The sequence below is a fragment of the Ammodytes marinus genome, assembly GCF_949987685.1.
Source record: "Ammodytes marinus genome assembly, chromosome: 14".
Taxonomy (NCBI): Eukaryota; Metazoa; Chordata; class Actinopteri; order Uranoscopiformes; family Ammodytidae; genus Ammodytes; species Ammodytes marinus.
In genome coordinates, this window is record NC_137218.1 from 22,448,456 (window position 1) to 22,474,134 (window position 25,679).

The following is a 25,679-nucleotide window of genomic DNA, read 5'->3' on the forward strand; positions in this document are numbered from 1 at the left end:
ATTTATGATAAGCAAAGGACACAATATAAAGGTGTGGTCATGTTGTGTTCTAAGAAAAATACATTAAAAGCTTAATTCATCAGATAACTGATAATACTTCTACACATGCATCCCAAACACTCACAGCTGCCAGAGGAGTCAGAGCTCTGGGAGCCTCGCTCTCGGGAGTCCTTGTCTGAGGCGATCTGTCGCGTGATGATGACGTCGATGAAGTTGGCGGCTGTGATGGTCGTCTTTCCACGAGTCCGAAGCTCCTCTTCGATGCGGGACTTTGAGGTTTGAGGGCCCTTATCCTTCATGCCCTCAGAGTAAGATGAGTGGGGCTTCCCCCCAGGCAGGGACATAGAACTGTATGGGGACTGCATGGATCGCCTTTCTGCTTCCTGCTGCTGCTGCTGCTGTTGTTGCTGCTGCTGTTGTTGTTGTTGTTGTTGTTGTTGTTGTTGTTGCTGCTGAAGTTGTTGTTGCTGCTGCTGCTGCTGCTGAAGTTGTTGTTGTTGCTGCTGCTGTTGTTGCTGCTGCTGAAGCTGCTGTTGTTGAAGCTGTTGCTGGTGCTGCTGCTGTTGTTGTTGATGCTGCTGTTGTTGTTGTTGTTGATGATGCTGCTGCTGCTGTTGTTGTTGATGATGTTGCAGTTGCTGTTGGTGTTGATGCTGTTGCTCGGCGAGGGCTCGTCGAGCAGCCATGGACTGCATGTCATCATCCCGTTCGTGTTTACTCTCCTTCACCTTAGCCACGTCCATCTGTGGGGCCGAGGCTGCAGCGTCCACCAGAGCAGCCAGAGCATCAGCAGCTGTGCTGTAGCGAGAGTTGCTCTGGGATGCGGCCGTCACTGCTGCTGAATGAGGCCTGAAGTGGATATAAAAAGATCATATTTCCTCAAGGACGGGTTCGGTTAAAAGACATGTGGTTTGTATGAATAACACATAATCAGTCCGTCGAGATATTTTATGTAAACTAAAGATATATGCCTCGTTTCCACTGCAAGGTTCGACAGGGCACGGTGACCCTTAGATCTGGATTGCGTTTTCAATGCCGACAGCAACCTGACTTGGTTTATGCTGGACGGCGATAGACCAGGGTCAGATTATATTAAGTCTATGGGTTAGAGCCGTTGAACGGCGTGGGTCAAGGCAGCTAAGTAACTATGGGGATAGGACATAGCAGCAGGACACAGTGTAGCCCACAAATAAATTCAATGAAGAGGAAAAATGCCACACATTGAACAAAGAGCTGCGCATCAACCATTTTCTCTAAACACAAGACTCTTCACTCTTGCCGACGTTACTACACAAGGCAGATTATTTCTTGCACAGAAATGATAATTCTGTCGAACACGGACTGCATTGCATAACTACACCTCCAAAAAATAGGTACGGCACGGTTCACTTCTTTTGATATTCTTCCCAACTTTTGACAGTAAAAACACAAATAAACGCATGCCGAGCCGCACCGCTCAGTGGAAACGAGGCTATAGACAGGGTGTACGTGAGCTGATGTAAATGCAGAGTTAGAATAGGTTGACACTTACATTAGAGAGGTGATGACACTCTTGCCCTGGAAGATGCTAGGTCGCTGCTGGACCACTACCTCCTGCGTCCTGAGTGATGGAGAAGGAGAGTGCAGATAGCCTCGACTTCCTGGCCGGCCTGGCTGCTCTTGTCCACCTATTATAGACACATACATGTTACATTGTAAGAGTGGGGTTTTTCAAAATAAAGTGCACTAGAGCATGTGTTGTCCAACAGCAATGACAGTATTAAGCCATTATATTTAGTCCTGTTTTGCAGCATACCCAGAAACAGCAAAACAAGGTTTTATTTACTTAACTGACTACCCTATTGCTTCTGAAATAGACTAAGATCGAATCAGAGAGCATAACAGAAAGAGTGCAAATAGATGAGCAAAAGAGAGGATATCCGCGACGTACTTATGTAAGTTATGTACATCTTAACCCTGATTTGTTTGTAAATTGTATGAATTATGGAGCTCACTGGATCGAGGGCTTCCTATGTTAGAGGTATATAGAGAGTGCATTTAATAGGAATTTGTTTTACAGCTAAACACCAACAAAACAACTCACCTCCTCGCATGTATTCATTGGTTCGCTCCCGATCCCTCTCGCGCTCTCGTTCTCGCATTTCCCGCTCCCGGTCTCGTTCCCTCTCTCTTTCCTTCTCTCTCTCTTTCTCCTGGTGCTCCCGGTGGTCACGCTCCCTCTCTCGCTCCCTCTCTGCATTGGCAGCAGCGGCAGCAGCAGCAAGGTGGGCTTGGTGGCCTGAGGAAAACAACGACACAGATCACACACGCAGGGTTTATTAAAAGCACACAATACCTCACACAGGGTCCCAGCAGGGTGGATTGAACGTCCTGAATCCATCACAGCAAAATCGAGGTAATATTCTGCCACAGGAATATATTACCATATTTACCATTTCAGGCAGACCCCGAGTGCAACAAACCACACAGGGTTCATCACAGAGCTGCTGCCTGAGCTCCACATAAACTTAAAATATTCATGATGTCTTTACGCTCTGTCAAATTACAAAACACACTTAATTAAGATCCTAATCTGATTGGCAGTAAAAAATAAAAACATCTTTGCATGCCAATATGGAAATAAAAACACTGTAGACCTCAGATCAGATCACTTTCACTGTGACTGAGCCCATCACAATTTTCATTTCCTTAAAGGTGCTCTATGCCGTTTCAGTGGAGGGGGATTTATTTTACATTTGCAGAGCCTGCAGTTAGTTAGAAGAACATATTTAATCTGCTTGTGATTTTTAGAATGGAACTCATTTTATCATCATAAATCAAAGAAAACTTATTTTGAGGCACCAGGAACCAAACATATTATGTTTGTAAACCAAAAAGAGTGAAATAGTAACTTTTCAGGGAGCTTTCTAACTTCAAACATTGATCCAGGGAACCAATATACCTGTGGGATACGTTCTTTTTAGAAAATGTTAACTTCTCTGACACACCGAAAGCTACATAGTGCACCTTTAAGTTTTTTTTTTTCAGAGATTCTTTGTTGAATTGAGTCTACATATCATACACATTCTGTTAACTTGACCATTCAAAGAATTGCAAGAACACTCGACTTGGCAAAACCAACCTTTGACCCCCTTAGGCCAGTGCAGGGCTGCACTCTTACAGAGGTGTGAGGGAACACGGAAGTCGTGCCAAGGGAAGATAAGGGAGCACGGGTTGTAGGGATGGGGAAGGGGAAGGGAGGGGTCCTCACCTGGCGATATGGAGGTTGGGTTGAAAGCCCTAGGAGGGAAAGGGGGCTGAGCTCCAGGGAGGTAGGCGATGCGTTCCAAAGTGGGATTACCTGTTCCCCCAGGGTGAGGCAACAGGATAGTTGGAGGCATCTGGGCTAGATCAATTATCCCTTTTACAGACAGAAGCAAAGGGCCAACGGTGAACAACAAGAACCGATTCCATAATTTTCTGAATGTGTGAACACCGTCTAGCTGTAACCCATCACCATTATCATTTAGTGCTCCCAAATACAGATTTATCAGTAAGCAAACAGGGCTGCAAAAGGAGTGGAATAGTGGTCAACTTGTAAGGAGGCAACCACTCAGCAAATGGAGATTTGGGTGACCACACCCAAATGATGTAATTGATTAATAGCCGAATCAGTTGCAGCCCCAATATAAAAGAGCAAATTATCTAATTTTGAGTAGGTCATTTGCTTCTGGGCGTCTGGAAAAGGTAGCCACTACTTCACAAACACACGGTACGCAAACTTAAGCCCCTCCCCTGGCCGTACCTCGAGCACCGGGTGGGTAAGGGATACCGACGCGCTGTTCCTGCGGTGACATGCCTCGAGGGATGACCTGCATCTGCTGGGAGGTGATATAGTCGTTAAGAATGGTCTGCCGCGTGTTCTCCATGGTGTACAGCTGGTAGGTGTTGTAGCCTTGCGGGGACGGTTGCCTCGGGAACATAAACGCTGTAGTAGACAGGAGGGGAGGGGAAAAGGGAAGGAAAAAAACAACACAAAAGATATGAACAGAAGGCCCAGAGATACAAATCGCAACTGCTGACGTCAATAGCTGAAAAAGATCCTGAGCATGTAGTGCCTATGAATTAAGAGGGCCTGAGTCACTTTCATTAAGTTACTCGGGCTCTGTAAACTGGTATGTAAACAAAGGCATGTAAACAAAGGGGGCCCACCATAGCTAGCAACACTCACGTTTACAGATGCTAGGCTGTGCATTTACAATGGATTTTGAGGATCATTAGGAGATATTCACTGATTTTGACAAAAAGTGATTTTGACAACAAGCATTATCCGGAATCGCTGACTTAACCTTTAAGGTTATTCTGTCTGTAGATACAGTGTAAAGAGTGAAAGGGATTTAAACTCTGTACCAGGATCGAGCATGTGGAAAGCCAGGGCAGGGTCGAGGTGCGGAGGCAGGTGGGCTCGGTACACTTCCCCTGGGCCAACAGGCCGTTGGTGGTGGTGGGGGTCGAAGGGGCTGTGAGAGGCTCCAGGGTCACCCCCAGACACTGGGGACTTGGCTGGGATATTGTCCCTCTGCGTCGGGGTCATGGCACTCTTTCTTTCATGAGCAGCAGATTTTGCAGAGTTCATCCCACCTTTATGGAGAGGAACATGCAGACCTCATGTAATTAAATAATGCTTAGTCCAACAATATCTTAAGAGCATCCCATGACAGTACACCCTGTCACAGACAATTAGACTTAAAAGTTCAGCCAGCGCCCACAGCACTGGGTGTACGTCATGTTCCTTGCATGCTTATTCTAGCATAGGATGACCTAGTTCAATAATTCAAATGTCTAATTAAATTTTGTCTTACACAAGCATATTTGTAATTATAGCTTTAAGAGAAGTAATAAATGGCAGAATAAAATGTTTATGGAACATACCCTCTGGAGTACGTCCCAGCATGGGGGACCCTCTGGACCCAGGATTAGTGCTGTAGTTAACAGGGGTCCTGCGAGCATTGGCGTCCTCGTACATGCCCGGACTGTGGGATTTGTTCGCCTCCTGTGTGGAACGCAAGACAGATGTCCCTGAGTTGACCACAGAAGTGGGGCGGCCAGTCTTGCTCTCCTCGTATTTGGCTCGTTCCATGGCCTCGAGCTGGGGCATGTTGTGGGGAAGCTTATTGGGACTGGTGATTAGGGACTTGACGTTGTGCTTGATGTTAGGCTGGTTCAGAGAGTGCATCTGGTAAAAAGAAAAGAACAAAAATATTAATCAGTTCACCATCAATTTCATCACGTACGACAGAATGGACAGGTAGTAGATTGTGAAGAGAAATTCACTGATTTCGACAAACAAACGAGCTTTCTCCAGAATCGCTGACTCCGCTTATATCACAAGGTTAAAGTAATGGTAAAAGGCACTTATTCACTGAATGTCTTACCTGCGACATAGATCCCTCCATGGCCCTCCTGTCTGACAGGGGAGGGGTCTTGCACATGTCCTGGACGGACTGATCTTGCCTGGGGATTTCGTGAATGGAGCGTCCCATCTCTTTGATGGTATTGACTCCCTCATAGGGCTTGCCTTTGCCAATACCGCCTTCAAAGGAGCGGATCGGCGGGCTCTCTCTCTTGATCTGTTTCCCATATTTCATGGCATCTTCATAGGTCTCTGCAGCAGTTCTAGGTGTTCCTGGAAAGATTTGAAAAGTATTTCAGTTTTTGTTTGTTATGTGATGTAACTAGTTAACAGTGAGGGAAACTTTTCAATGAGCTACCGTGCATGATGGATCCAGTCATCATTGGTCTCTCTTTAGAATCTCCATGGAGACCATCTCTGGGCAAGGCTCTGCTTATCAACCCTATGAAACAAACAAGTACAGTCACTCTCCTTAAATAGAACAAACAAGCCAGGACATGTACTGCATATTCATGAACACACAACAAGCAATACCTTCGAATGGAGCTCCTTCCCTGCCGGGGTGGCCCCTGCCCATGGGTCCCTCTATCATGTCGTAAGTGCGTTTCAGCTCGTGGCCTGTTCTGGGGCTGCGGGTGTTTTCCCTGGGGTTCTTGATTGCTGTTGGAGGAAAGAGATTCATGATCAAGCTTGCCTAGTTGGTAAAGAAATTCTCAATAAAAAATGAGGGTCTATCAATATAAATGCACTTACCATCATAGGAGAGGATGTGACCGCTCTTGCCTTCATAGATGACATGACCTTTAGCCAGCTGTTCTCCCCTGGCCTTGTCTGGGCTGCTCATGTCCTCTGTGGCCAGCTTTGTGATTGTGCCCTTTAGAAGGTCAGCGGCAATGCTAGACTGGGGCAGGGCTGGTGTACCCTATTTTAGAAAAGCAAAAACACATTTCCTTTATATATACACATATCTTCCTGTCTGTCACTTATCCATCCACTGCTTCTGTGTGTGATTACCCTAAAAAGAATAATGATGCTTCCTCTATTTATTACCTGAGTGATTGATCCTCGGACGCCCAGACCCTCGCCCATCTTTCCTGGGTTGCCCCTGCCATCCTGCATGGATTGACCTACAGCTCCTGAAGAGTTACACAAGAGGTAAATAGGGGGATGGTTAAGTCATGTGTGGGTGGTTGCATTGAGTGGAGTTAAGTCAAAGTTAGACTTTGGTCGTAACACTGGTTAATATGTCAAAAAAAACGGACTTTCAAAAAATGCATTATAGAATTAAAAGCTTCTTATGCAAATGATAGGATAATATGATAAGATATCATGTAGACTACAGAATAAAATAATCCCTCAGGGGTGCCATTTAACTAGGTGAGTTTGACTGTCATGTTTGATTATATTTAGATAGTTCACTGTCTGAACTGGAGAATGAAAATAAGGTGCAGAAACAAGACAGTGGTCCTACCGGGCTTGTTAGGATCCTGCTGCCGAGGGAGACCCAGAGAGATGGAGCCCACAGTGCCCTCTGGCCCATAGACCGTTTGGGACGGCAGGTAAGTGCCAGGAGTTCCCTGAGAAAAAAGCAAAAAAGAACACATTTCGAGGTTGATTATCTTTTATGTGTTTCACCTCTTCATCTATAAACTGTCGCTCAGTGGTGTAGAAGAGTAAGAGCAGGGTTTACACCAGTGCCATCACAGCCCTGGTGTCTTACCTTGGAGATGGATCCGCCTTGGATAAAGGAGGGCTTGTCCGTGGGCTTGGCGGTTGGAATGAGTGGAGGAGGAGAGGGAATGTTGGGAGGTCGACTGGGTCTGCTGAACGTCACGTGGACTCGATCTGGCATACTTTGGACCAGCTGGTTTGGGGCAGGGTGGAGCACTGGTGGAAGAAGAAAAACAGAGATGAGTGATTACCAGCCAACATTTGGGAAATAAATACCTTCCCGCGCAGCCAAAGCTTCCCGATTAAAAACGCAAAACCAAAAATCATGAAACATAACAAACAAAACTAAGATCAGCTCAGTCAGTTACAAAAGAACTGTCATTGCAGCGCCTGCCAGACACCGCAACTTTGACCCACCCAACATAATGGTTCCCTAAAGCTTCCCGTTTTTTAAACAAAAACTGCTTTATAAAATATTCAGCCTTGTTCTGACAGACTTCAGTGAGTAGGGACGAATGCACCGATGACCTCAGTTAAAAGGTGGAGTAAGCGATTATGGAGAATGCCTGTTGCCAGAATCAGAGAATATCTCAGCACGATCCACTACTGTACTGTGTGCGCGCTGAAAAAAGTGGCTGGTGTTAATACACAGCCTAGGCTCTGTAAAAAAGCATATAAACAAAGGGTATGTAAACAAAGGGGACCCCGTTTAAAGGGCCTAGCCTGTGTATTAACAGTGGATTTGTTTTCAATGCACACAGTATGTACAAGTAGCGGATCCTGAAGAGGGATTCACTGATTTTGACAAAACGTTTTTTCGACAACAATCGTTCTCCAGAATTCTGACGGACTTCAGTAAGTGGTTGACATAAGCACCGAAGACCCCGTTTAATAGCGTGTCCTCAGCTTGAGGTAACCTTGAGCCATGTCTGCTTCACTGTCTCCTGGGAAAGCCGAGTGGACAAAATGGATCATAACGCACAAATACACCCACGCAAGACCGGGTGTAACCTGCATGGAGCGCGCCTCATGCTCTGCACTCTATAAAATCAAAAATGCAAAAAGGCTGTGTGAAGAGTTCGTCCAGCGGGCATGGACGTCATCATCGTGCTGGCTCATACAGGCGCAGATAAGAAAACAAGGCACTCTATGAGGAATTTATAAATCCCTTTTGCGGGTGTATCAAATATTAACATTCATGCTGCAGTTCAACATCGGGGACAAGAGCCCTTATTTGAAAAGGACATGAGAAATATGTTTTTCCACAAATGACAAAACACTATTGTAGTCAAAATCTTTGTAAAAAATCCCAATGTCATTTCCACAGGGAAAGTTTTCCATGCACTCTTAATTTGTTGGACTGCACCACTTTGCCTTCAGAAAAGGCAAAATGTCCGTCAATATAATAGATTAATGCATGCAGTAATGAGAATCTGAAATTTGCCAGCAGGACCAACATCAAACTTGTTTATAGTTTTGATCAACTTCCTGCGTTCATAAATCACTTATGTATCCCTATAAAATTCTTGTAAAATATCTGAAAATTGTCCTACTTGCAAAAAATCTTGGGTGATCTAGTGTATTTTGCTTTTAATCAGCGTCACAACAGCCATACAAAAAAATCCTATTTTGGAGGAGCATAATGTGGCAGGAGAGGAAATATAAAAGTTTTAATGTGGAGTTGAACTGATGTACAATGCAAAGCTCTAGTAACACATAATGAATGACAGTGAAAAGGTTGGATGCACTGCAGTATTCAAACTGACTGGCAGTGATTCACACACAAAAGGTCAAGATTAGGGAGTCTAAGTAGTGTGCTACTGTTTACTCTGTGCACTGGTGGACAGACACCAAATATATAGCCAACCTACAACCTATTATTAGGTGATTATACAATAAAGATCTGGCTCATGCTTGTTCAACCCCTACTGTAGTGATAGACCTGTGTAAGTGTGCAGTGCATTTCCATTGAGAAGGGATCCGGGCTCTGCATAGTCTAAGGAGCACATATGTTTAATACGCCCAATCATAAAAGTCCTATTCATCCACAAACCAGGACAATGACAACACACACTAAGATTGTATCTTATTGAGAGAACCTAAGGAAATGAACTTAACCTTTAAATGAAGAGGACTACACTGAAAACAGCACATTCTCAGGATAAAACTAAAGAATTTATAACTTGACCCATTGTACTGATATTCCTTGAGAGAAACTCTGGCAAAGGTCTGAAAAAATGTTCTCCTGTCAGATAAACACTGGCTAAATATATCCAGTGCATTCTAGTGCACCGGAGGAAATTCAGCCTGACTGATCTAATACACAGATGCTCCGAAAACACTGCCAAACCCCTGACTAATGCCAGGATTAAAAGGTTCTCATCAGTTCTCCTCTGCTCCAACGTTATCTTCAATTAGAGACAATAAGGGAATTAAAGTAAAATATGGATATCAAACCATGTTAACATGGAATGTAAGAGTCTGAAATAAAGTATATCACATTTCAATCCAAGCTATATACAGTATCATTCTGTTGTAAAGCCTCAGAGGGAGTCAGGCAATGATAGTAATAATAATAATTGATAGGATTTATATAGCGCTTTTTTGGAGGTCACTCAAAGACGCTAGTTTGTATCAGCAAGGGAGGGTATGGAGGCAAGAAGGGAGGGGAGGAGGAGGTGAAAATGTGTGCTTTTACCTGGTGGCACACTGTAGCGGGAGGCATTGGGGTCAGGTTGGGGGGAGGCCTTGCCCAGCTCCCTGGGGGAGAGTCTGTAGGGAGAGCCTGGCCGACCAGAGTGGGCATCTTGCTCCATAGCCAGCTTCATTTCATAAGGCATGTAGGATAAGGGCTTACCTGTAGTACACAGGCAAAAGGGAAGACAACCACTATTAAAGCAAGGAGTCAATGCCAGTGAGCACTGACCTGACCTAGAATGCACTGGCCTGTACAACTAACACCGCCACCTGGACACACGCCAGCTTAAACCTATGTAATGAATATCTTGGTTTCAAAACTCAGCAGCCTATTGCCAGCTGCTCTACCCTTCACAGCACTCTGATGAAAAAGTGCTAAAAGCTTTGCAAAAATCAAGCCATAATGCAGTCTGCCAAGTGACTTTAACACTCTCACGTCTGAAGCTAAGTGGCTGAACTATGTCTGACTGTCTAGAAGCAGCAAGTGTCCCTCTCTTTCACGCAGAAGTCATACAACTTTAAAACATTTCACAATAAAAAAAAACGCAGTGGCCCCTTCTTCATTCCAAAAGCATTACAAGAGAAGCATCAATGCAGACTACAGAGTCTGCATCAAAGTTAAAACAAGTTCAGCTATCTTTTTTTGTCTTGACCCAGGCTGAACCACATACGACAGTGCAGATCACACTCAAAAGTTTCCCTTTTTTGAAACAGCACAAAAACGAATGGGGACTAAGAAATGCATGAGCTATAAATAGTTCACTGCTAGCAGCGGCATGGGAACAGGGCTGATGGAGGAACAACAGGAAGGAGGCGAGATGGAGACAGAACGAGGATAGTTTTTGTTCTCTTACCATCTCTGTCCATGATGGTGGGACTGCGGGTGTTGAAGGGGGGTCTGCGATCCATGTCTCCCTGATCCTGCCTCTGCTTCTCCTCTTGGTGAGCCGAATCGTGAACTGCTTTGATCTGGTGTTGCAACATGGTAAAGCCGCTGATGGGCACATACGGACCAGGCATCTAGAGTGGTTAGAGACGGAAAAGGAGGCATGAGTTGGAATGACACATATGACTTACACTGGCGAATATCGGTCACTGTTTCACTGACCAATTTGTCAGAATATTGAAGAATTTCACAGAGAGCGCTGGCCAAATTTCAAATATGGAATGCATTCCCTGCATACCTTGGAACTTTTGCTTTCAAAGCATACAAGACAAGTTTTAGTGACACTTTATACATTTTAGTCTGAAATCAAGACCAGTGAACTAGCAGATACATGTTCTGGGTTCATAAAACAGTTGAAGTCAGCACAGCAACTGCTGGGTGCATACTGTACCACAAAGAAATTAACAGGCTGAGAGTAAAATTGGATCTCATTGCTCATAATGAACGATTTGGGAAATGTGTGGTATGCTTTCCACCTACTACCTGCCTAAGTGTCGGGCTAAATGGACCAATCAAAATTGTGACTAACCATAGGTGGGATGGCTGCAGCCCGGTGCTGCAGCTGCTGGATGCTGGGTTGGGGCTGCTTGCCTGAGGACACCAGCACCGAGCCTGGAGGGTGGAGCAACTGAGGCTTATCCATGGAGAATATTCTGCAGGGGGGGGGGGGAATGTAAATGTCAGACTTAAAAGTTCAAAACCATGAACATGTCCTTGTAAAAATCTAAATCGTGGAACATGAGAACATGATGGTTTGTGATTCTGTGAACACACCTCCTATCAGGATCTGCTTCCACATCCTCGTCAGCACTGCAGGTGGCGCTGGAGTCATTGTCTGAGTGGAGCTCCCTCTGTTGCCTGTCGCTGTGATCTCCCTTCTCCTTCATCTCGGGCTCCATCTTGACCTGCACCTCCCCGCTCTTCATGTCCACGTCCTGGGGTTCGATCTTGGGATGCACCGAGCCCGAGTAGGAAGCCACCCTGGACTTCTCTTCCAGAGATCCAGTCTCAAACTCGGGGCTCTTCTCCTCCTTGACACGGAGTTCCCCGTAGGAATGCTCCGAGGCCTTTCCGTTGCTGGCCTGACCCCTGTCCTGGTCGGAGCCGTGAGCTTCTCCCGCGGCGCTGTCTGCCCTTTTGGATTCACCAGACTGAGACGGGGAGGGGGCGCTCTCCGTGTCAGAGCTGTTGTCACCGCCTGAGCAAGCATAAAAAAGTATTAATTAAATTTGAATAAGTGGATTAAAATGAGTCAATGCAAGGCACACCATTTTTAAGCCAAATGCAATGCCAGTTAAAAAAAGGCCAAAAATATTTAATTATGAAAATGAAATGACGTATTGTTGTAGACCTGTCACAAAATGCATACTAGGTTGATTTATAATGTAGAAGAACTTTACTTGGAAGAGCAAGTGTATATGAATAACCCAAAAGACTGCAGAGACAAGAAACATGGTCACCATTATACAGGCTTTGTGTAATAACCGAAACAGTTAACTCCACTTCATGCCTCACACATTTCTTTCCAAACCCATCTGGGATATATCTACTGTCACGTTTTGCTTTTGCACAAACAAATTGTTGCTAATCGACAGTATGACGTGTTTTTGTTTATTTTAAGATGTTGCCGGATTAGAGCCCAAGGTCTCAAAGATACAGCACGACAGCCTTTCATCTTACAAACTCATCATGAGTGATAAAAAAACATTTGTTCATGTCATAAAAAATCATACAGCCTTGAGATAGAAGCTGCGTGTTTAAAAATAAATGAAAGAAATCTGCCTTCCTCTGTTGTCTACCACTGCAGTTGTTGCCATGGTTATGATAGACCAGATGGTATGGTCCAAGCAAAAAAAAATTGAAGATGCATTATATGTATCAAACCAAATTCAGGGAAAGGGATTACTTTACATCCAAATCTTTGTAAGTACATCTTAATGGAGCTGATGTACTAATGCCTCCTCTGGCTTTATGTGCTCTCCTGTCTGATGTGTACAACGTGTGATCCACAGGCTGCAGACCACCAACACCTCTTCAGAGCAGTTTGGCTTTCCAATGCCATGAGACCAAGAGGAAGTCAAATAAACACGACCGAAAAAACCCTGTGAACTCTGCTGCTGTCGCCATTGCTATCTTGTGAACCGACAGCTGTATATTATGAAAGTATATATATATAACGCTCCGCACTTTTTCAACAAGAACAAGATATTGAATCACTTTGCCGTTAGAAAAACAAACAAAATGTTGGTCTTACAAAAAAACAGCACTACTCGGTGCTACTTCAGCAACATTCATGACGATGTATTATTCGCTGTATCTTTTTCATAGTGGGGCTTCGTTTGTATAATGGCTACAAAGATAACGACCTCTGGCAAGGAGGGGGGAGGGCAGACAGTGGATCAAACAAGTGGACCGGCACCTTGTGTTCAAAGAGCAGGCTTTGTCGAGTCTTCAAAGCCAAGAACTGTTATGTAACAGTCGCCCGTGAAGTCAGAATTAGTGGATATCTTTAATCTCCACCTCTCCCCCCCTCCTTGCTTTTTCCCTCCACCATTTGATCTTTTTTCCCCCTCTCATTAAAACTACAGTCAGTAGCAAAAAAAAAAAAGGCACATTGCCATAAACTCTAATAAAATCCTTCCATGACCATTCAGATTGCATTTTGGATCAGGTGTCCCGGCTTTGCACTGCAGTCATTGCTAGGTTCTTTCTGTCCATACGCTCTTTACTTAACTCTTTAAAAGGTGCACTATTTAACTTTGGGTATGTCAGAGAAGTGGACATTTTTTAGGCTATATTCTCGTAACCGAATAAACAAACTTTCCTCACATGAAAATTGGATCCCTGGAACACTGTTGGAAGTTAGAAAGCTACCGGAAAAGTTAATATTTAACTTTTGTACACAATAACAGGAAGCACAGTTTTGTTTACAAACATATTCTAATCTTCTGTTTAGTTCCAGGTAGCCCAAAATGATTTAGTTTTGGTTTATGATAAAAATGATTATTCAATACTAAGAATTACATGTAGAGAAAATATGTTTTGAATACTTACTGCAGGCTCAGCAAATATAAACATATGCGCCTCCCCTGAAACAGCATAGTGCACCTTTAATCATTTCACATGAACCTCCACAACCTTCCCAGCCTACTGTAAAGGGTTGTACCTCAGATAAACAAGTCAGAAACAAATAGTTTGTGTTTTTGTGTGTGTGTGTGTGTGTGTGTGTGTGTGTGTGTGTGTGTGTGTGTGTGTGTGTGTGTGTGTGTGTGTGTGTGTGTGTGTGTGTGTGTGTGTGTGTGTGTGTGTGTGTGTGTGTGTGTGTGTGTGTGTGTGTGTGTGTGTGTGTGTCGTGTGTGTCGTGTGTGTCGTGTGTGTGTGTGTATATCCATCTCTCTGACCTTCGCTGTCATCTGCATTGTCCTCGTCATCGTCGTCAGGTGATGCTGTGGCTAGACCTTCACCTTGAGACCGATCAGCACGAGCCCGCCGGTTGTCCTAGGAAACAGAACAGACGCAAAGTTAGCATTTTGCGCTCGATATTTTAAATGACGGACCGTGGCGGTGGGCAAGAGGGCCAATAGATCACCTGCTTATGCTGCTGGAGCAAGTTGTCCAGGTTGTGACGTCTCTTGTAGTTGAAGTAGAAGTTCTTGCACTGTGCCTCGCTTTTGGTGCCCACCATTTTGGCAATGGCCGTCCAGTTTCGCCCGTGCTCAACAAGGCCTGATGAAGGATAAAAAAAAAAAAGAGAATTAATAAGGTTAGAAGTCACTTGTCAAAACATGATAATACAAGGTAATGCTATACCAGACACATTAAATGAATTATATGCATTGTATCTAAACAGGAAACAACTGCTGGTTACTATATCCAAGCCAGGCCTGATTTGACATGGAAATACTGGACATCTTATTTATCTTATTTCAAATTATTGCAAGCGGTATCAGTGCCATTACTATGATTCAAGAAGGGGATCTCACTAAAATCTTGATAATCTCCCTTTAGAATAAAATGCCGCTACTGTTATTACAATTATGGTGGGTGAACGTTTGGTACTACTGCAAAATGACACTATACTCGTCCCTGTTGCTATGGCTGGTTTGTCTTCCTCCATCCTTATTAACACCAAGCTGAGCACACAATCAGCTTTGATGGTGACACTAAACACTCAGGCTACTCTGCTAAGCTGCAGTCAACTGGAAGACTGCCATTTACCTTTGACATTAGGGCGTCTCTCCTCTAAATCCTGTAACCCCTGTGACCTCCCCCTCCTTCCCAGCCCCCTAGTGTGATGAGGGATACTGGCAGCTTGACAAATCACCACAGAGCCAAAACACAAAGGGCCCTTACTGCTCCAGTTAAATGAGAGAATGAGGGCATTGGGACTCTCCAGAATGACACTTCTTTTGGAGTTCCTTGCAGACAATCCAAAAATGTCAGGCAGTAGACACATAAGGACAGCATGTACCAAGTTAAGCTACTTACTTACTTACCATCTCATATATGACATATTCATTGATTTGATCCCTAAGCCACATTCATCGAGCAGCCAAAGAAGTATGCATAAAATACTATGCATAAAACACTCACATACCTATTACCGTCAGCAGTATAATCCAAAGAACCTTCCCTGTTTAAGTGCACTTCCAAATGTTTCATAGCTTAGCTGAGACACTTGTTGTGACACCTGTGCCTTAACTTAAACGTATTAACATACATTTGTGCTTGGTTGGTAAAACCATCTTTACATACAGTAGTTACATTTGTCACACCACAAATGGCAGTAGAATGACAGAAACAATCAAGTGAATTGATCCCAAGTTAAACTGCCACACCACTGCCAGCTCTGTGAAGACTGATGCTTTTTTCCTGGATCAGCAGAAAAACACATTCACTATTACCATAGCAACACACTTCCCATTCAGAATGGGCAGATTTGACATGTTTTAAAGGTTATTCCTTTCTATGGATATATCGGGGTCACGTTTTGTGGTGCTGTTGTTACAAACAAACCGGGCTATTAACAATGACCTGCAGTCTATCCATTTTATGTTTTGGACTTACAGTATCTTTGTTATTGAGGTAAACCCATTAAAAATGACAGTTTTTTTTTCTCTTTTTCTTCATAGAGTTCCTTTTCCCACTGTGAAAACTACTGATTTGACTAAGAGGCATGGGAAGTCTTAGCCTAGCACTGTTACCACCAAGGCTTATGCAGATCGACAGGTTCTAATGCCTTGGAGGGGAGCTGTGTTCAATGTGCTTGCATGAGCAGCCATGTGTGGCAGCGGCATAGCAAAAAAAAAAAAAGGGATTTCTGAACGTGATGTGTCATATGACTACTATAGGCCGTGGCGTGCAGGTCCCTTTTAAGTACACTAATCCATAGACATATCTAAGCATACAGGTCTGAATACCTGAGGAGATCATAGCAGCCAGCAACACATTTTTTTCTTAGAAGGCAAGCAAATCTCCAATAGTCTTAACTTATCCACATTAATCCTTTTATTTACTCCCCCCAGTCTATAGGTCTTGGCACTCGGGGAACCCCACATGAGAGTCAGCCTATAGCAACAAAGCAGGGGGAGAGGGAATGCCACTTGAATGGCATATGACCTGACTAATGACTGCAGCGGTGTGGCCTGAGACCAGGCCCAGTTTGCAACAAACATTTCCAAGAATTTCCAAGACCAAAGTAACTTTATGATAAAAAAAAAAAAAAAAAAAAAACCTTTGAACATCTGATGAAGTTATGGAATGTGAATAATAGATAGTGATCTTTGGAGGAAGCCGCAGCCGTCACGCTCTGCTGCTTCGCGGATGGCCTTAAAAGATCACTTCCGAGAAGCCAACAAACAACAAAATCCCTGAAACCCTTCATGGGGGCTCCGATAGCTTCCAGTAAAGCACGAGCACACGTATTCTGTGTGAACGCTTGTGCACATTCATTCCTGTGTGCATGTTAAGAAACGGGCCAGGGCGAGGCAACATCAGTTAATCAGAAAAAGGAAAAGAGAGAGAGAGACATGGGTAGGGGGATAACAGTAAAAGATCACAAAAAAGCAGAGGAGTCACAGCAACCCAGAGAGAGAGAGAGATAAAGTGAGAAAGTAATACATTCGGAACTCTACCTTTCTTGGCGACCTCCATCTCCTCCTCGGTCCAGCGAGAAGTTTCTCCCGTTTCGCCAGCACCAGCTAAATCACAGAGAAAAAAGACACAGCCCTATCAGCACTGGCAGAAAGAACGAGAGAGAGGGAGACATACAGAGAGAGAGAGAAGAGAGAGAGAGAGAGAGAGAGAGAGAGAGAGAGAGAGAGAGAGAGAGAGAGAGAGTGACAGTCGTCTCTTCAGCAGTCTACTTCTCATGGCCAGTGGCCACTAATCTAATAATCTGTTTACATTCAGGGGCTGCCGAGACCTGCTCCCTCACTTACACTCTCACTCTAGCTCACTCTCCCCCTCTCTCTCTCTCCCCCTTCCCCACAGCCCCAGAACACAATCCCTCCTCCTCCTCCTCTCCCTAATCCACAAGGGGAGGGCTTTGGTCAGCTGATGTAGGGCCAGACAGTGGAGGAGTAGAGAGCCCTGCCCCTTTGGGAAATGGCCTTGGATGGAGACAAATAGACAGATAAACAGCGGAACAGCCAGCCCCACAAAACCCTCCCCACCCCCTTCTACTGTGACACTGCAAATCGCATACACACATTACACGTACAACAGTTACACACTCCTTCTTCGTGCCCCCCCCCCCCCCCCCCACACACACACACATAAAATTCACAGAAGTGCACGGTTAGCGTAGAGGGGAGGGGGGGCACGGCTGAACTCTAACCCACTCTCCATGGCACCTACTGAGATTGTGTAAACATTTGGACTAATATAGCAGCAGATGTACCCTTGACATTAATAGGAGGCGTGCCCCCCTCCACTACCACCAACCCAACCCACCTCCCAAGATGAGGAGATCAATTCCCACTGTTTAGATGGTCCCCCTATCCACACAGTCTGTTACACTTAGTTAAACAAATGTCTACTGGACTAGGCTTCCTTTTCCCGTGGCAAAACTCACGTGTTTTTGCCTGTCACCGTTTAAGGTGGTCAATAATATCAGAGCTATGATCACATACACACACTTTCTCTCTCTCTCTCTCTCTCTCGCACTCCCCAGTGGCTTCCAACAAAAATCAAACCCCCACCAGTTGGCCCCCACTGAATCAGCAGCTTCCTCAAATTGCCTGGCACCGTTTCAACTGGGCAAGACCAACTGATAGCTACCCTTTAGCACCTAGCCCACATATTTCTAGGAAGCACCAACCGCAGGGGTCACGGCGGAGCAAGCAAACAGACGTTGTCTAGTAGGTGTAGTCACTAGGGGAGATTAGGGTTGACATGTTAACCTTTGCATAACTCAGACTGCTGAGAGAGATACAGGCTCAACAGACAGCACAGGAGCCAGGTGGCAGAGAAGCCCAGAATACTTACAAAACAAGTGAATTCATCACACAGATTAAATTTAACACACATGGACCTGGATACCTGAAAACCTGATAGCTACCGCAGAGGGAGTGACAGGCTTTTGAGAGAGGTGGAAGAGTGCGAGTGTGTGACTGAGTACCATGACAACAGCTCTGCCAGAGCAGCACATTGCCATGGTGATGGACGGACTTCATACAGTTTGCTGAGTGGAATGCAATGCAGGGCAGAGTCTGTCTGACACTTGGCAACAAATGCCCGAAACTGCTGAACCAACTGTCCACTTTCGGGCTATAAACAAACAGCTTCTGAGTCCAAGCATTTTGAAAGATGTAGAAGGCAGGACGAGCTGCATTATGACATGTCTCAAAAACACAAGCTCATAAACACAAAAATACATTTTACTTACAAAAATAAATAAAAAAGCTGGTTCTGGCTGTATTTTGCCCAGGTACCAGAAACAGCACTGCATTTTAATGATTATTATTATCATTATTATAGGATTATATGTGGAAACTTTGAGTGCTTCCACACTAAATTCAAGAAGTGACACAGCCATCTACAAAAATGTGTAACGTCCAGTGCCAAACCAAAAATATAAGGCCAGCACTGCTGCTAGTGCTTAAACAGTTTGAGTGAGCTTTGGATACTCTAGCGCTGTTACTAATCATCGCTAATCTGAAGTGATGTTTTTTTTGTTTTGTTGGTGAACTCCCTTTCCCTTGACTCTGCGTCAGTAAGGGTGGTTCCGTGTTGTTGTATTTAAAAAATAATTTAAAAGAAAGGGGGGGAAAAAAGGTATATAAAAATCAACCCTGAGAGCATCTCCAGGAGGATTTCACCTTTATTAGCATCCATAGAAGCTGTTGGAGTCTGGGGCTTGGCAGGCTCCTTCATGGCCTTCTGCGCTGGGTCAGACTTAGGGAGCTGTGGAGGCTCTGGCAGGGCGGGCTCAGAGGAGGAGGCAGGGGGAGGTGGTGCTTCCTCAGCCGCCACAGACGCTGCCTCGTTGGCCATGGAGCGTGTGGTGATCCTTCCCTTACGGCGGCCCTGGCTGTTGGCAGTCTTCCTGCCACGCGGCGTGTTTTGCTCCTTTCCGTCCTCGTCCTCCCCGCCGTCACACTTGTCTTTGTCCTTGCCAATGTCCCTGTGTTTTTTTGTTTTTTTTTCGGAGTGGAGGGGAAAACACAGCTTTAGGAAACGTCTAAATATCCATTCCCTTTTGACTTAGCAATAACAGGCCCCCAATTTTTCTGCAATCTGCTCTTTTTTCTTCCATGACTGAACACACAAGATAAGCATATTAAAATTGTGTCTAGACTTGAGCTGGACAACTTGGCATGGTTTTCCTTTCTTTCTCTGTTAGCCTGTGCACCAAAGCAGACACTAGTGCCTCCCTTTTAAAAGGTGGAGTCAGCGATTCTGGAGAAAGCTTGTTGTCAAAATCACTTATTGTCAAAATGTGTGAATATCTCCTCATCTGCTACATGTGTGTACTCTGTGTGTGTGTGTGTGTGTGTGTGTGTGTGTGTGTGTACTGTGTGTGTGTGTGTGTGTACTCTGTGTGTGTGTACTCTGTGTGTGTGTGTGTGTGTGTGTGTGTGTACTCTGTGTGTGTGTGTGTGTGTGTGTGCTGAACAATAAATATGGTGTCAATACAAAGCCTAGGCTCTGTAAACAAAGGGTATGTAAACAAATGGGGCCAGTACGGTCAGGTAGCAGATCGTGAGGAGATATTCACTGATTTTGACAACTAGCGCTCTCCAGAATTACTGACTCCAGCTTAAAGTTCTCTTTAGTTTAGACCATGAACACACATCACTCCACCAAAGACCTGGGTGTGTGAAATCCTCCCATCACTGCATCATTTCTGGTGTGCATTACTGAGACAATATAAAAGACAACTATGCAAAAAAAAAATATTGCATTATGTACAACCCATGGTTATAACTCACAAGGAAAAGTCACCATCTGCGCCTGAATGTGAAGCCAGCTTTGATTCACTCCTGTGTTCATTCCTATTCAATGTCAAAAGGTTAGGTCCAAAGGAGGATTGCTTTATTATCAGCACAAACAGTGCTGTCAATAAAGTAGTCATCCTATCAAAGTCATATCTATTTAATTCATTAGGACGAATATTGTTGACGTACAAAACTGTAAATGCACAGGGTCATGAGACGATTAAGGCTGAAATATTTACTATTTGACTAACACATAACATCATGTCTTTGAAAATAAGAGCACTAAAATAACTCAAGGTGCATTAATGACAGCCTTAATTGACTTGAAGCACTGAAATACAATATAACACATTATAACTAACAAAGCTTTTCCCCAGAAGTGCCAGTGTGCGGTCCAAAGACTGGCATCAAGTTAAAGGGAGGTTTTACCTGCGGGGGGGGGGCCTAACGGACAAGAGCGACGCCACAACAAGCAACTATTCACAACTCACCGAGAATCCTCCTTTTCATCTTTCTCCTCCTCGTCCTTCTTTTCCTCTTCCTCTTTTTTCTCAGACTTCTCGGATTTCTCCTCTTCGTTTTTGTCGTCGGACTTTTCTTCCTGTGAGGGACGTGTTATTTGCTGAGGACGAAACACAAGGGGAGCATATTAAGATGTCTCTACTTGACATATTTAAGAAAAAAGTCAACGTGTGGATTAGTCAAACATCTTTAGATTTGCAAATGTTGATTCAGATTAATATAAAACGTTTAAAAGTGTCATTAAAACGGCAACCAAAAGCATTCATTTCTGAGTTTTTTTTTCTCTGAAAAGGGCCATATCCTATGCATCCATCTACCAGTAGGAAATCTTTTTTTATGATACAGACTGTACCACCAACCCATGTCTTATTTATACCTGCGTCATAGCTTTACCCTTAACTACAGCCCTGCTGAAATTTTAACACACTTCCTGCTCCACTTTTCCAGGATGCTTTCAAGCAATAGACAACTTCTAATGGTATAGCAGAGCCTGCATTTGCCCTGAAAGCCCAGCGCACCAGCTAAAACTGTACAACTGAAGATGGGCCTTGTATGCTTAAATATTATAGTTTGCTAACAGGCAGACCGGGAGGCAGATGATGGCATAAATGTATGCTGCCAACTGGGTATTAGACAAACTATTTTCAGGCAACATGATTTCCTCAACACCACCAATATGACCTATATAAAGACTGAAGGTAAAGGTTTAAGGCTATGAAGGACTTTGATTATCTTCACATTTTCCAGCATCTGAATAAACATAGAAGACTAAATTATACTACAGATACTGTTCACTGATCCGTCTGCTTTAATTAGAAAATGCAGAAATCTGGAGTGTGGCCATTTCTCATGCCTCATTTGTCTCAGTAAATCAGAGAAACGGGCCTGAGCATGCGCTCATTATAAACTTCATATCACAATGCAACAGATAATGAAGTCTATTGCGGAAAAATAAGCCAGTCCTTAAAAGTGTTTCAAAATTAAAGTGGGGAAGAGTTTGAGTTCAGACGAACACTGACAACAAGAACAGAGTTGAAAACATCATTCAGAAGTGAATTTAAAAACAGGTCTGACAGAGTGATTGAGGACGGAGCAACATTCTTTATCATCACTGCTGGCGCGGTAACCACAGAATGCTTCCTCCTGCCTGTTCCATGAAAGCGCTGTGCTGGAACAAGTCTGGCTATGCCAAGCCAAACATCCCATGCTGGTACCAGATGGGGCCAAGGAATGTGCTTCAATGGTAAGGGCAAATGATATGGAGGCAAAGAGTGGGAAGACGGGTACGACGAAAAAAGAAAGAAGAAGGGGGTTATGGCCGACTGTCTATTTTACAACAACGTGGTTCTGCTCCAAAGAGTTAACAACTAGTAGCTGATAATGCCAGCTCCAACCAGAGACAAATTAAGACCAATAAAACTTTTTTATTTTTGGAGTTTTGCCTTTTAGCACAGATCTATACAACAGTATTTGTTAACTTATGCTGGGCTTACACTACACGACTTTTCACGCGATTTGACAGTCGCAGACAATCTTCCGATGTCGGACTGAAATCACGGGAGTCGTGCTAGAGTTGTGGCGCGCGCATGTAATCTCAGTCGTTTGGTGTATGGTGGTCTTCTGACCCGATTTCAGACAGTCTTCTTCCCGTCTTCACGTTCCGACATTATCAAACATGTTTGATATTATCGCTAGTCTTAGGGGGTTGGCTCAAGCGAAATGACGTAAACACTGTCACACTCTCGCATGCACCAAGCACGACGCAGGAGGAGCGGCATTAGTCGCGACCTGTGTCCGCCTGGTGGGGCATTTATTTCGGATACTTTTTCATAGAAGCCTCGGTGGAGAACCAGGTTTACAGCCGCGCAACCTGAACACTCTACCGTCAAATACAGGGTTAGGAGTTAAAGTTATTGGGGGATGAGATCAGCAAATAAAGCTGGTCAAATAACTAAAGGAAGTCCCCCGCTCGGAATAATGAATTAACTTGTTTTTAATTAAATAATCACAATCGCTTTTCGGAAATAATATTAATCTCAAAAGGAATCTAGTTATAGTCTTGCAATATGAGACCCCTGTCTTTTCAAAATCTCACTCTGTGACTGAAAACTAATGACTAGTTGTCTTCAGGTGTGAGGTGATTGTCTTTAGATGTGAGAGGGTATCAGTCTTCAGTCTTTTCAAAGTCTTTTAAAAGTCCTCTAGTGTAAGCCCAGCATTAGATATAGCATCCCATGTAGTTTTCTTTTAGCCTTTGATTCACATCGCCTAAAAAGGGGGAGTCAGGAGAAAGATTGCAGTCAAAATCAGTGAATATCTCCTCACTAAACAAAGAGGGCCCACCTTAGCTAGCAACATGCCCCTATACAGAGCCTAGGCTAAGTATTAACTGCAGTATTATTTCAGCACAGTATGGACAGGTAGTGGATCGAGGAGATATCCACTGATTTTAACAAATAGTGATTCTGACATAAATCCACCTCCACCTTTAAATAATTTTTTAAGCAACACTAAAAAATATGATTCGTGGTTGATGCCATCACTGTTGGCTGCTTATTTCAAGAGCGTTGCTTACAAGATACTTTTACATTCACTCTTCAATGCAGATCATGGGTCTTGCCAGTATTTTCTAGATATGATCAAAAGTGTGTACACCCATATTTATTTATATGCTATTTGCAATAGTCTATAGCCGCGTATCCCCAAAAGTCCCAGGAGCTTAAGGTTCCAGGAACTCAAGGTTCCAGGAACTTAAAGGTTCCTGTGGCCCGTTGTTGTCTGTGTTTCCACCGGGGTCTGAAGTCCCGGGGAGGTGATGCATATCAGGCTGATGACGTATGGAGAGGCAGTAAAAGGTGAAAAAAAGAAAAAGAGAAGACTGGTGAGCTGATTAGTGGCGCTGGCGAGGTGCGCTGTGTGGCTGCTCTAGTCAAACACGGGCACCGGACAGATTATTTCTCTGTAAATTTTAGCGGAGAAATGCGGCCATCTGACAGTAAAATAGAATAACAAAAATTAGAAGCGAGACTACTGAGCTGAAGTGTCCAACCCCCCAAGCAGGATCTTTTCCTGGGGTAAGAAAGGTTCCAGGAACTATGGTTTAGACCCTGGTTCCTGCGGTGGAAACACACATAGTTTCTGCAAAGGTTCCTAGATCCCGCGTTTCCACCAAAACTACCAGGAACTTGGAGTTCCAGGAACACTGACTGTGTGTCCCCCCACCAGGGTCTGAAGTCCCGGGGAGTTGCATATCAGGCTGATGGCGTATAGAGAAGGAGTAAAAGTACACTACACAACACAAGCGCAGCAGATGCATGATGTGTGGCCCGGCCAATAGTACGGAGGACGCTCATGTTTTGCTGTTGCTGATAGCTTTTTATTACATCTCAAACGGTCGCAAATGGATTAAATTCAAACCAGGAAATAAGACGCTCGCTACACTGAGATTTGAACATCGCGGGTGAATAACTTCGAGCAGGCAACTCCACCAATCAGACATCTTCAGCATTGCAGCCCCACCTCAAAGGTTCCTGACCCTTTGCAAAGTCCTACCCCCCGAGCAGGATCTTTTTCTGGGGTAAGAAAAGTTCCTGGAACTACAGTTTAGACTCTAGTTCCTGCGCTGGAAACACACATAGTCCCTGCAAAGGTTCGTAGCTCCGGGAACTAGTTCCTGCGGTGGAAACGCGGCTTATGTTATATTGTAATGCATGCAATATGAATGCATGCATGCAATATATACTAATCGTAGTGGTTTTACATTACAGTGTAATAATGCATCTGCAGTGTGCATTTCTTTAAAGGAAAGCCCTGCAAAATCCAAGCAAAGAATTGCATGTTGCTGTATTCAGAGTGGACCACTAAAAAACTTGTATTTGGACTTAAACCCTTGACTCATTTCCTGCCTGCAGGAGTCTGAAAAGCACGTGTTTGGCACTCCACAGTTCTGCGACCTTTTTACAGGAGAGAGCAGTGTGTTTAGGCCAGTGTGTTATTCTCCCTGTACATGTCCTTGGGTGAGATGCTGTTCTGGTCGCGTCAGGGCACGCTGGTGTTTGCTTTGGAGGTGGTCGGAGAGCCTGTGGCATTCCTGCCTCTTCTCCCACACTGTGTAAAAAGAGCCTCCACAGAGATGTTCTCCCAGAGTCAATGAGGCCCTGTGGTTCTGCGGTTCTTCTTTTTTTCTAATGAAGCTCTTTCCTGACCTGGCCTGAATATTTGGAGAGTTTTAATTTCTCCCCTCTTTTGCTGATTCACAAGTGCTGTTTGATTTAGGAAATGACAGAGCCACAAGTCAATCTTCCCTTTCCTACCACAGAACTCAGGCTACCAGAAGAATCTCTCACTCTTGCTTGGAGCTATTTCACTGCAGCAATAGGCAATTAAAAGTCTACTAAATTGGTACTGTGCGTCACATCTGTTATTGCAATTCATAACGGTTATTGCCACATCATCCAGTGACATCAGCACTTGGAAATGTTGTCAATTGACACATTCTAATATCGGAATTATATACAAAAGCATAGGAAATACATGTAAACTAACATGTATCTCCAGGGTATATAGCTTACATTCATATTGGATCAAATGCTTTAACCAGCGGAGGGTAACATGTATTCCAGAGCAACCATGTAAAACTATTTTCTGTCAAAAAGAAATAAACACAAAGGGGAATCAGCCAGTTTCCTTGGTTACTAAGCGCTCTCCTCATTACTAGTGCTACTACAAACCAATGAAATCAACTAACCAGGAAATGCTTCATAAACTTCAATGCCAGTTTGAGAAAAGGACTCTCTTAAGGAACACTGTGCCCTAATGGAGCTGCATAGCAAAGAACAGTGATGTGCAAATCTGCAAAGAAAAAAAAGTAGACATTTGCTCAACCTTAAATGTGTTATGCTGTATCCAGGAGAAAGTCACAATACGTTGCCAAGATAATCGATCTACTGTATTCTAGAAGCTTTATTTCACTTTCACAACAAGAATATTAACTCACTAGCTAAAAGACTTT

General features: G+C 44.1%; 1 protein-coding gene across 4 annotated transcripts in view; it reads right to left on the reverse strand.

Moving 5' to 3' along the window:
* ncor1 (nuclear receptor corepressor 1) overlaps positions 1 to 25,679 on the reverse strand; it is a 51,365-nt gene that overhangs the window by 6,276 nt on the left and 19,410 nt on the right. For 2 of the 4 annotated variants that reach the window (XM_080041192.1, XM_080041195.1), the window contains 24 exons: positions 20,638 to 20,768; positions 20,141 to 20,203; positions 19,028 to 19,332; positions 16,841 to 16,906; positions 14,296 to 14,432; positions 14,108 to 14,204; positions 11,481 to 11,904; positions 11,236 to 11,359; positions 10,615 to 10,780; positions 9,762 to 9,920; positions 7,113 to 7,279; positions 6,864 to 6,969; positions 6,443 to 6,528; positions 6,146 to 6,314; positions 5,927 to 6,052; positions 5,751 to 5,834; positions 5,415 to 5,665; positions 4,912 to 5,215; positions 4,390 to 4,620; positions 3,785 to 3,967; positions 3,251 to 3,400; positions 2,084 to 2,278; positions 1,532 to 1,667; positions 125 to 849 (listed from right to left, as the gene is read on the reverse strand). In XM_080041192.1, coding sequence (XP_079897318.1) covers positions 125 to 849; positions 1,532 to 1,667; positions 2,084 to 2,278; positions 3,251 to 3,400; positions 3,785 to 3,967; positions 4,390 to 4,620; positions 4,912 to 5,215; positions 5,415 to 5,665; positions 5,751 to 5,834; positions 5,927 to 6,052; positions 6,146 to 6,314; positions 6,443 to 6,528; positions 6,864 to 6,969; positions 7,113 to 7,279; positions 9,762 to 9,920; positions 10,615 to 10,780; positions 11,236 to 11,359; positions 11,481 to 11,904; positions 14,108 to 14,204; positions 14,296 to 14,432; positions 16,841 to 16,906; positions 19,028 to 19,332; positions 20,141 to 20,203; positions 20,638 to 20,768 — 4,585 coding nt within the window. The remainder of the gene's footprint in view (positions 1 to 124; positions 850 to 1,531; positions 1,668 to 2,083; positions 2,279 to 3,250; positions 3,401 to 3,784; positions 3,968 to 4,389; positions 4,621 to 4,911; positions 5,216 to 5,414; positions 5,666 to 5,750; positions 5,835 to 5,926; positions 6,053 to 6,145; positions 6,315 to 6,442; positions 6,529 to 6,863; positions 6,970 to 7,112; positions 7,280 to 9,761; positions 9,921 to 10,614; positions 10,781 to 11,235; positions 11,360 to 11,480; positions 11,905 to 14,107; positions 14,205 to 14,295; positions 14,433 to 16,840; positions 16,907 to 19,027; positions 19,333 to 20,140; positions 20,204 to 20,637; positions 20,769 to 25,679) is intronic. The other 2 variants (XM_080041193.1, XM_080041194.1) reach the window with 2 other exon arrangements.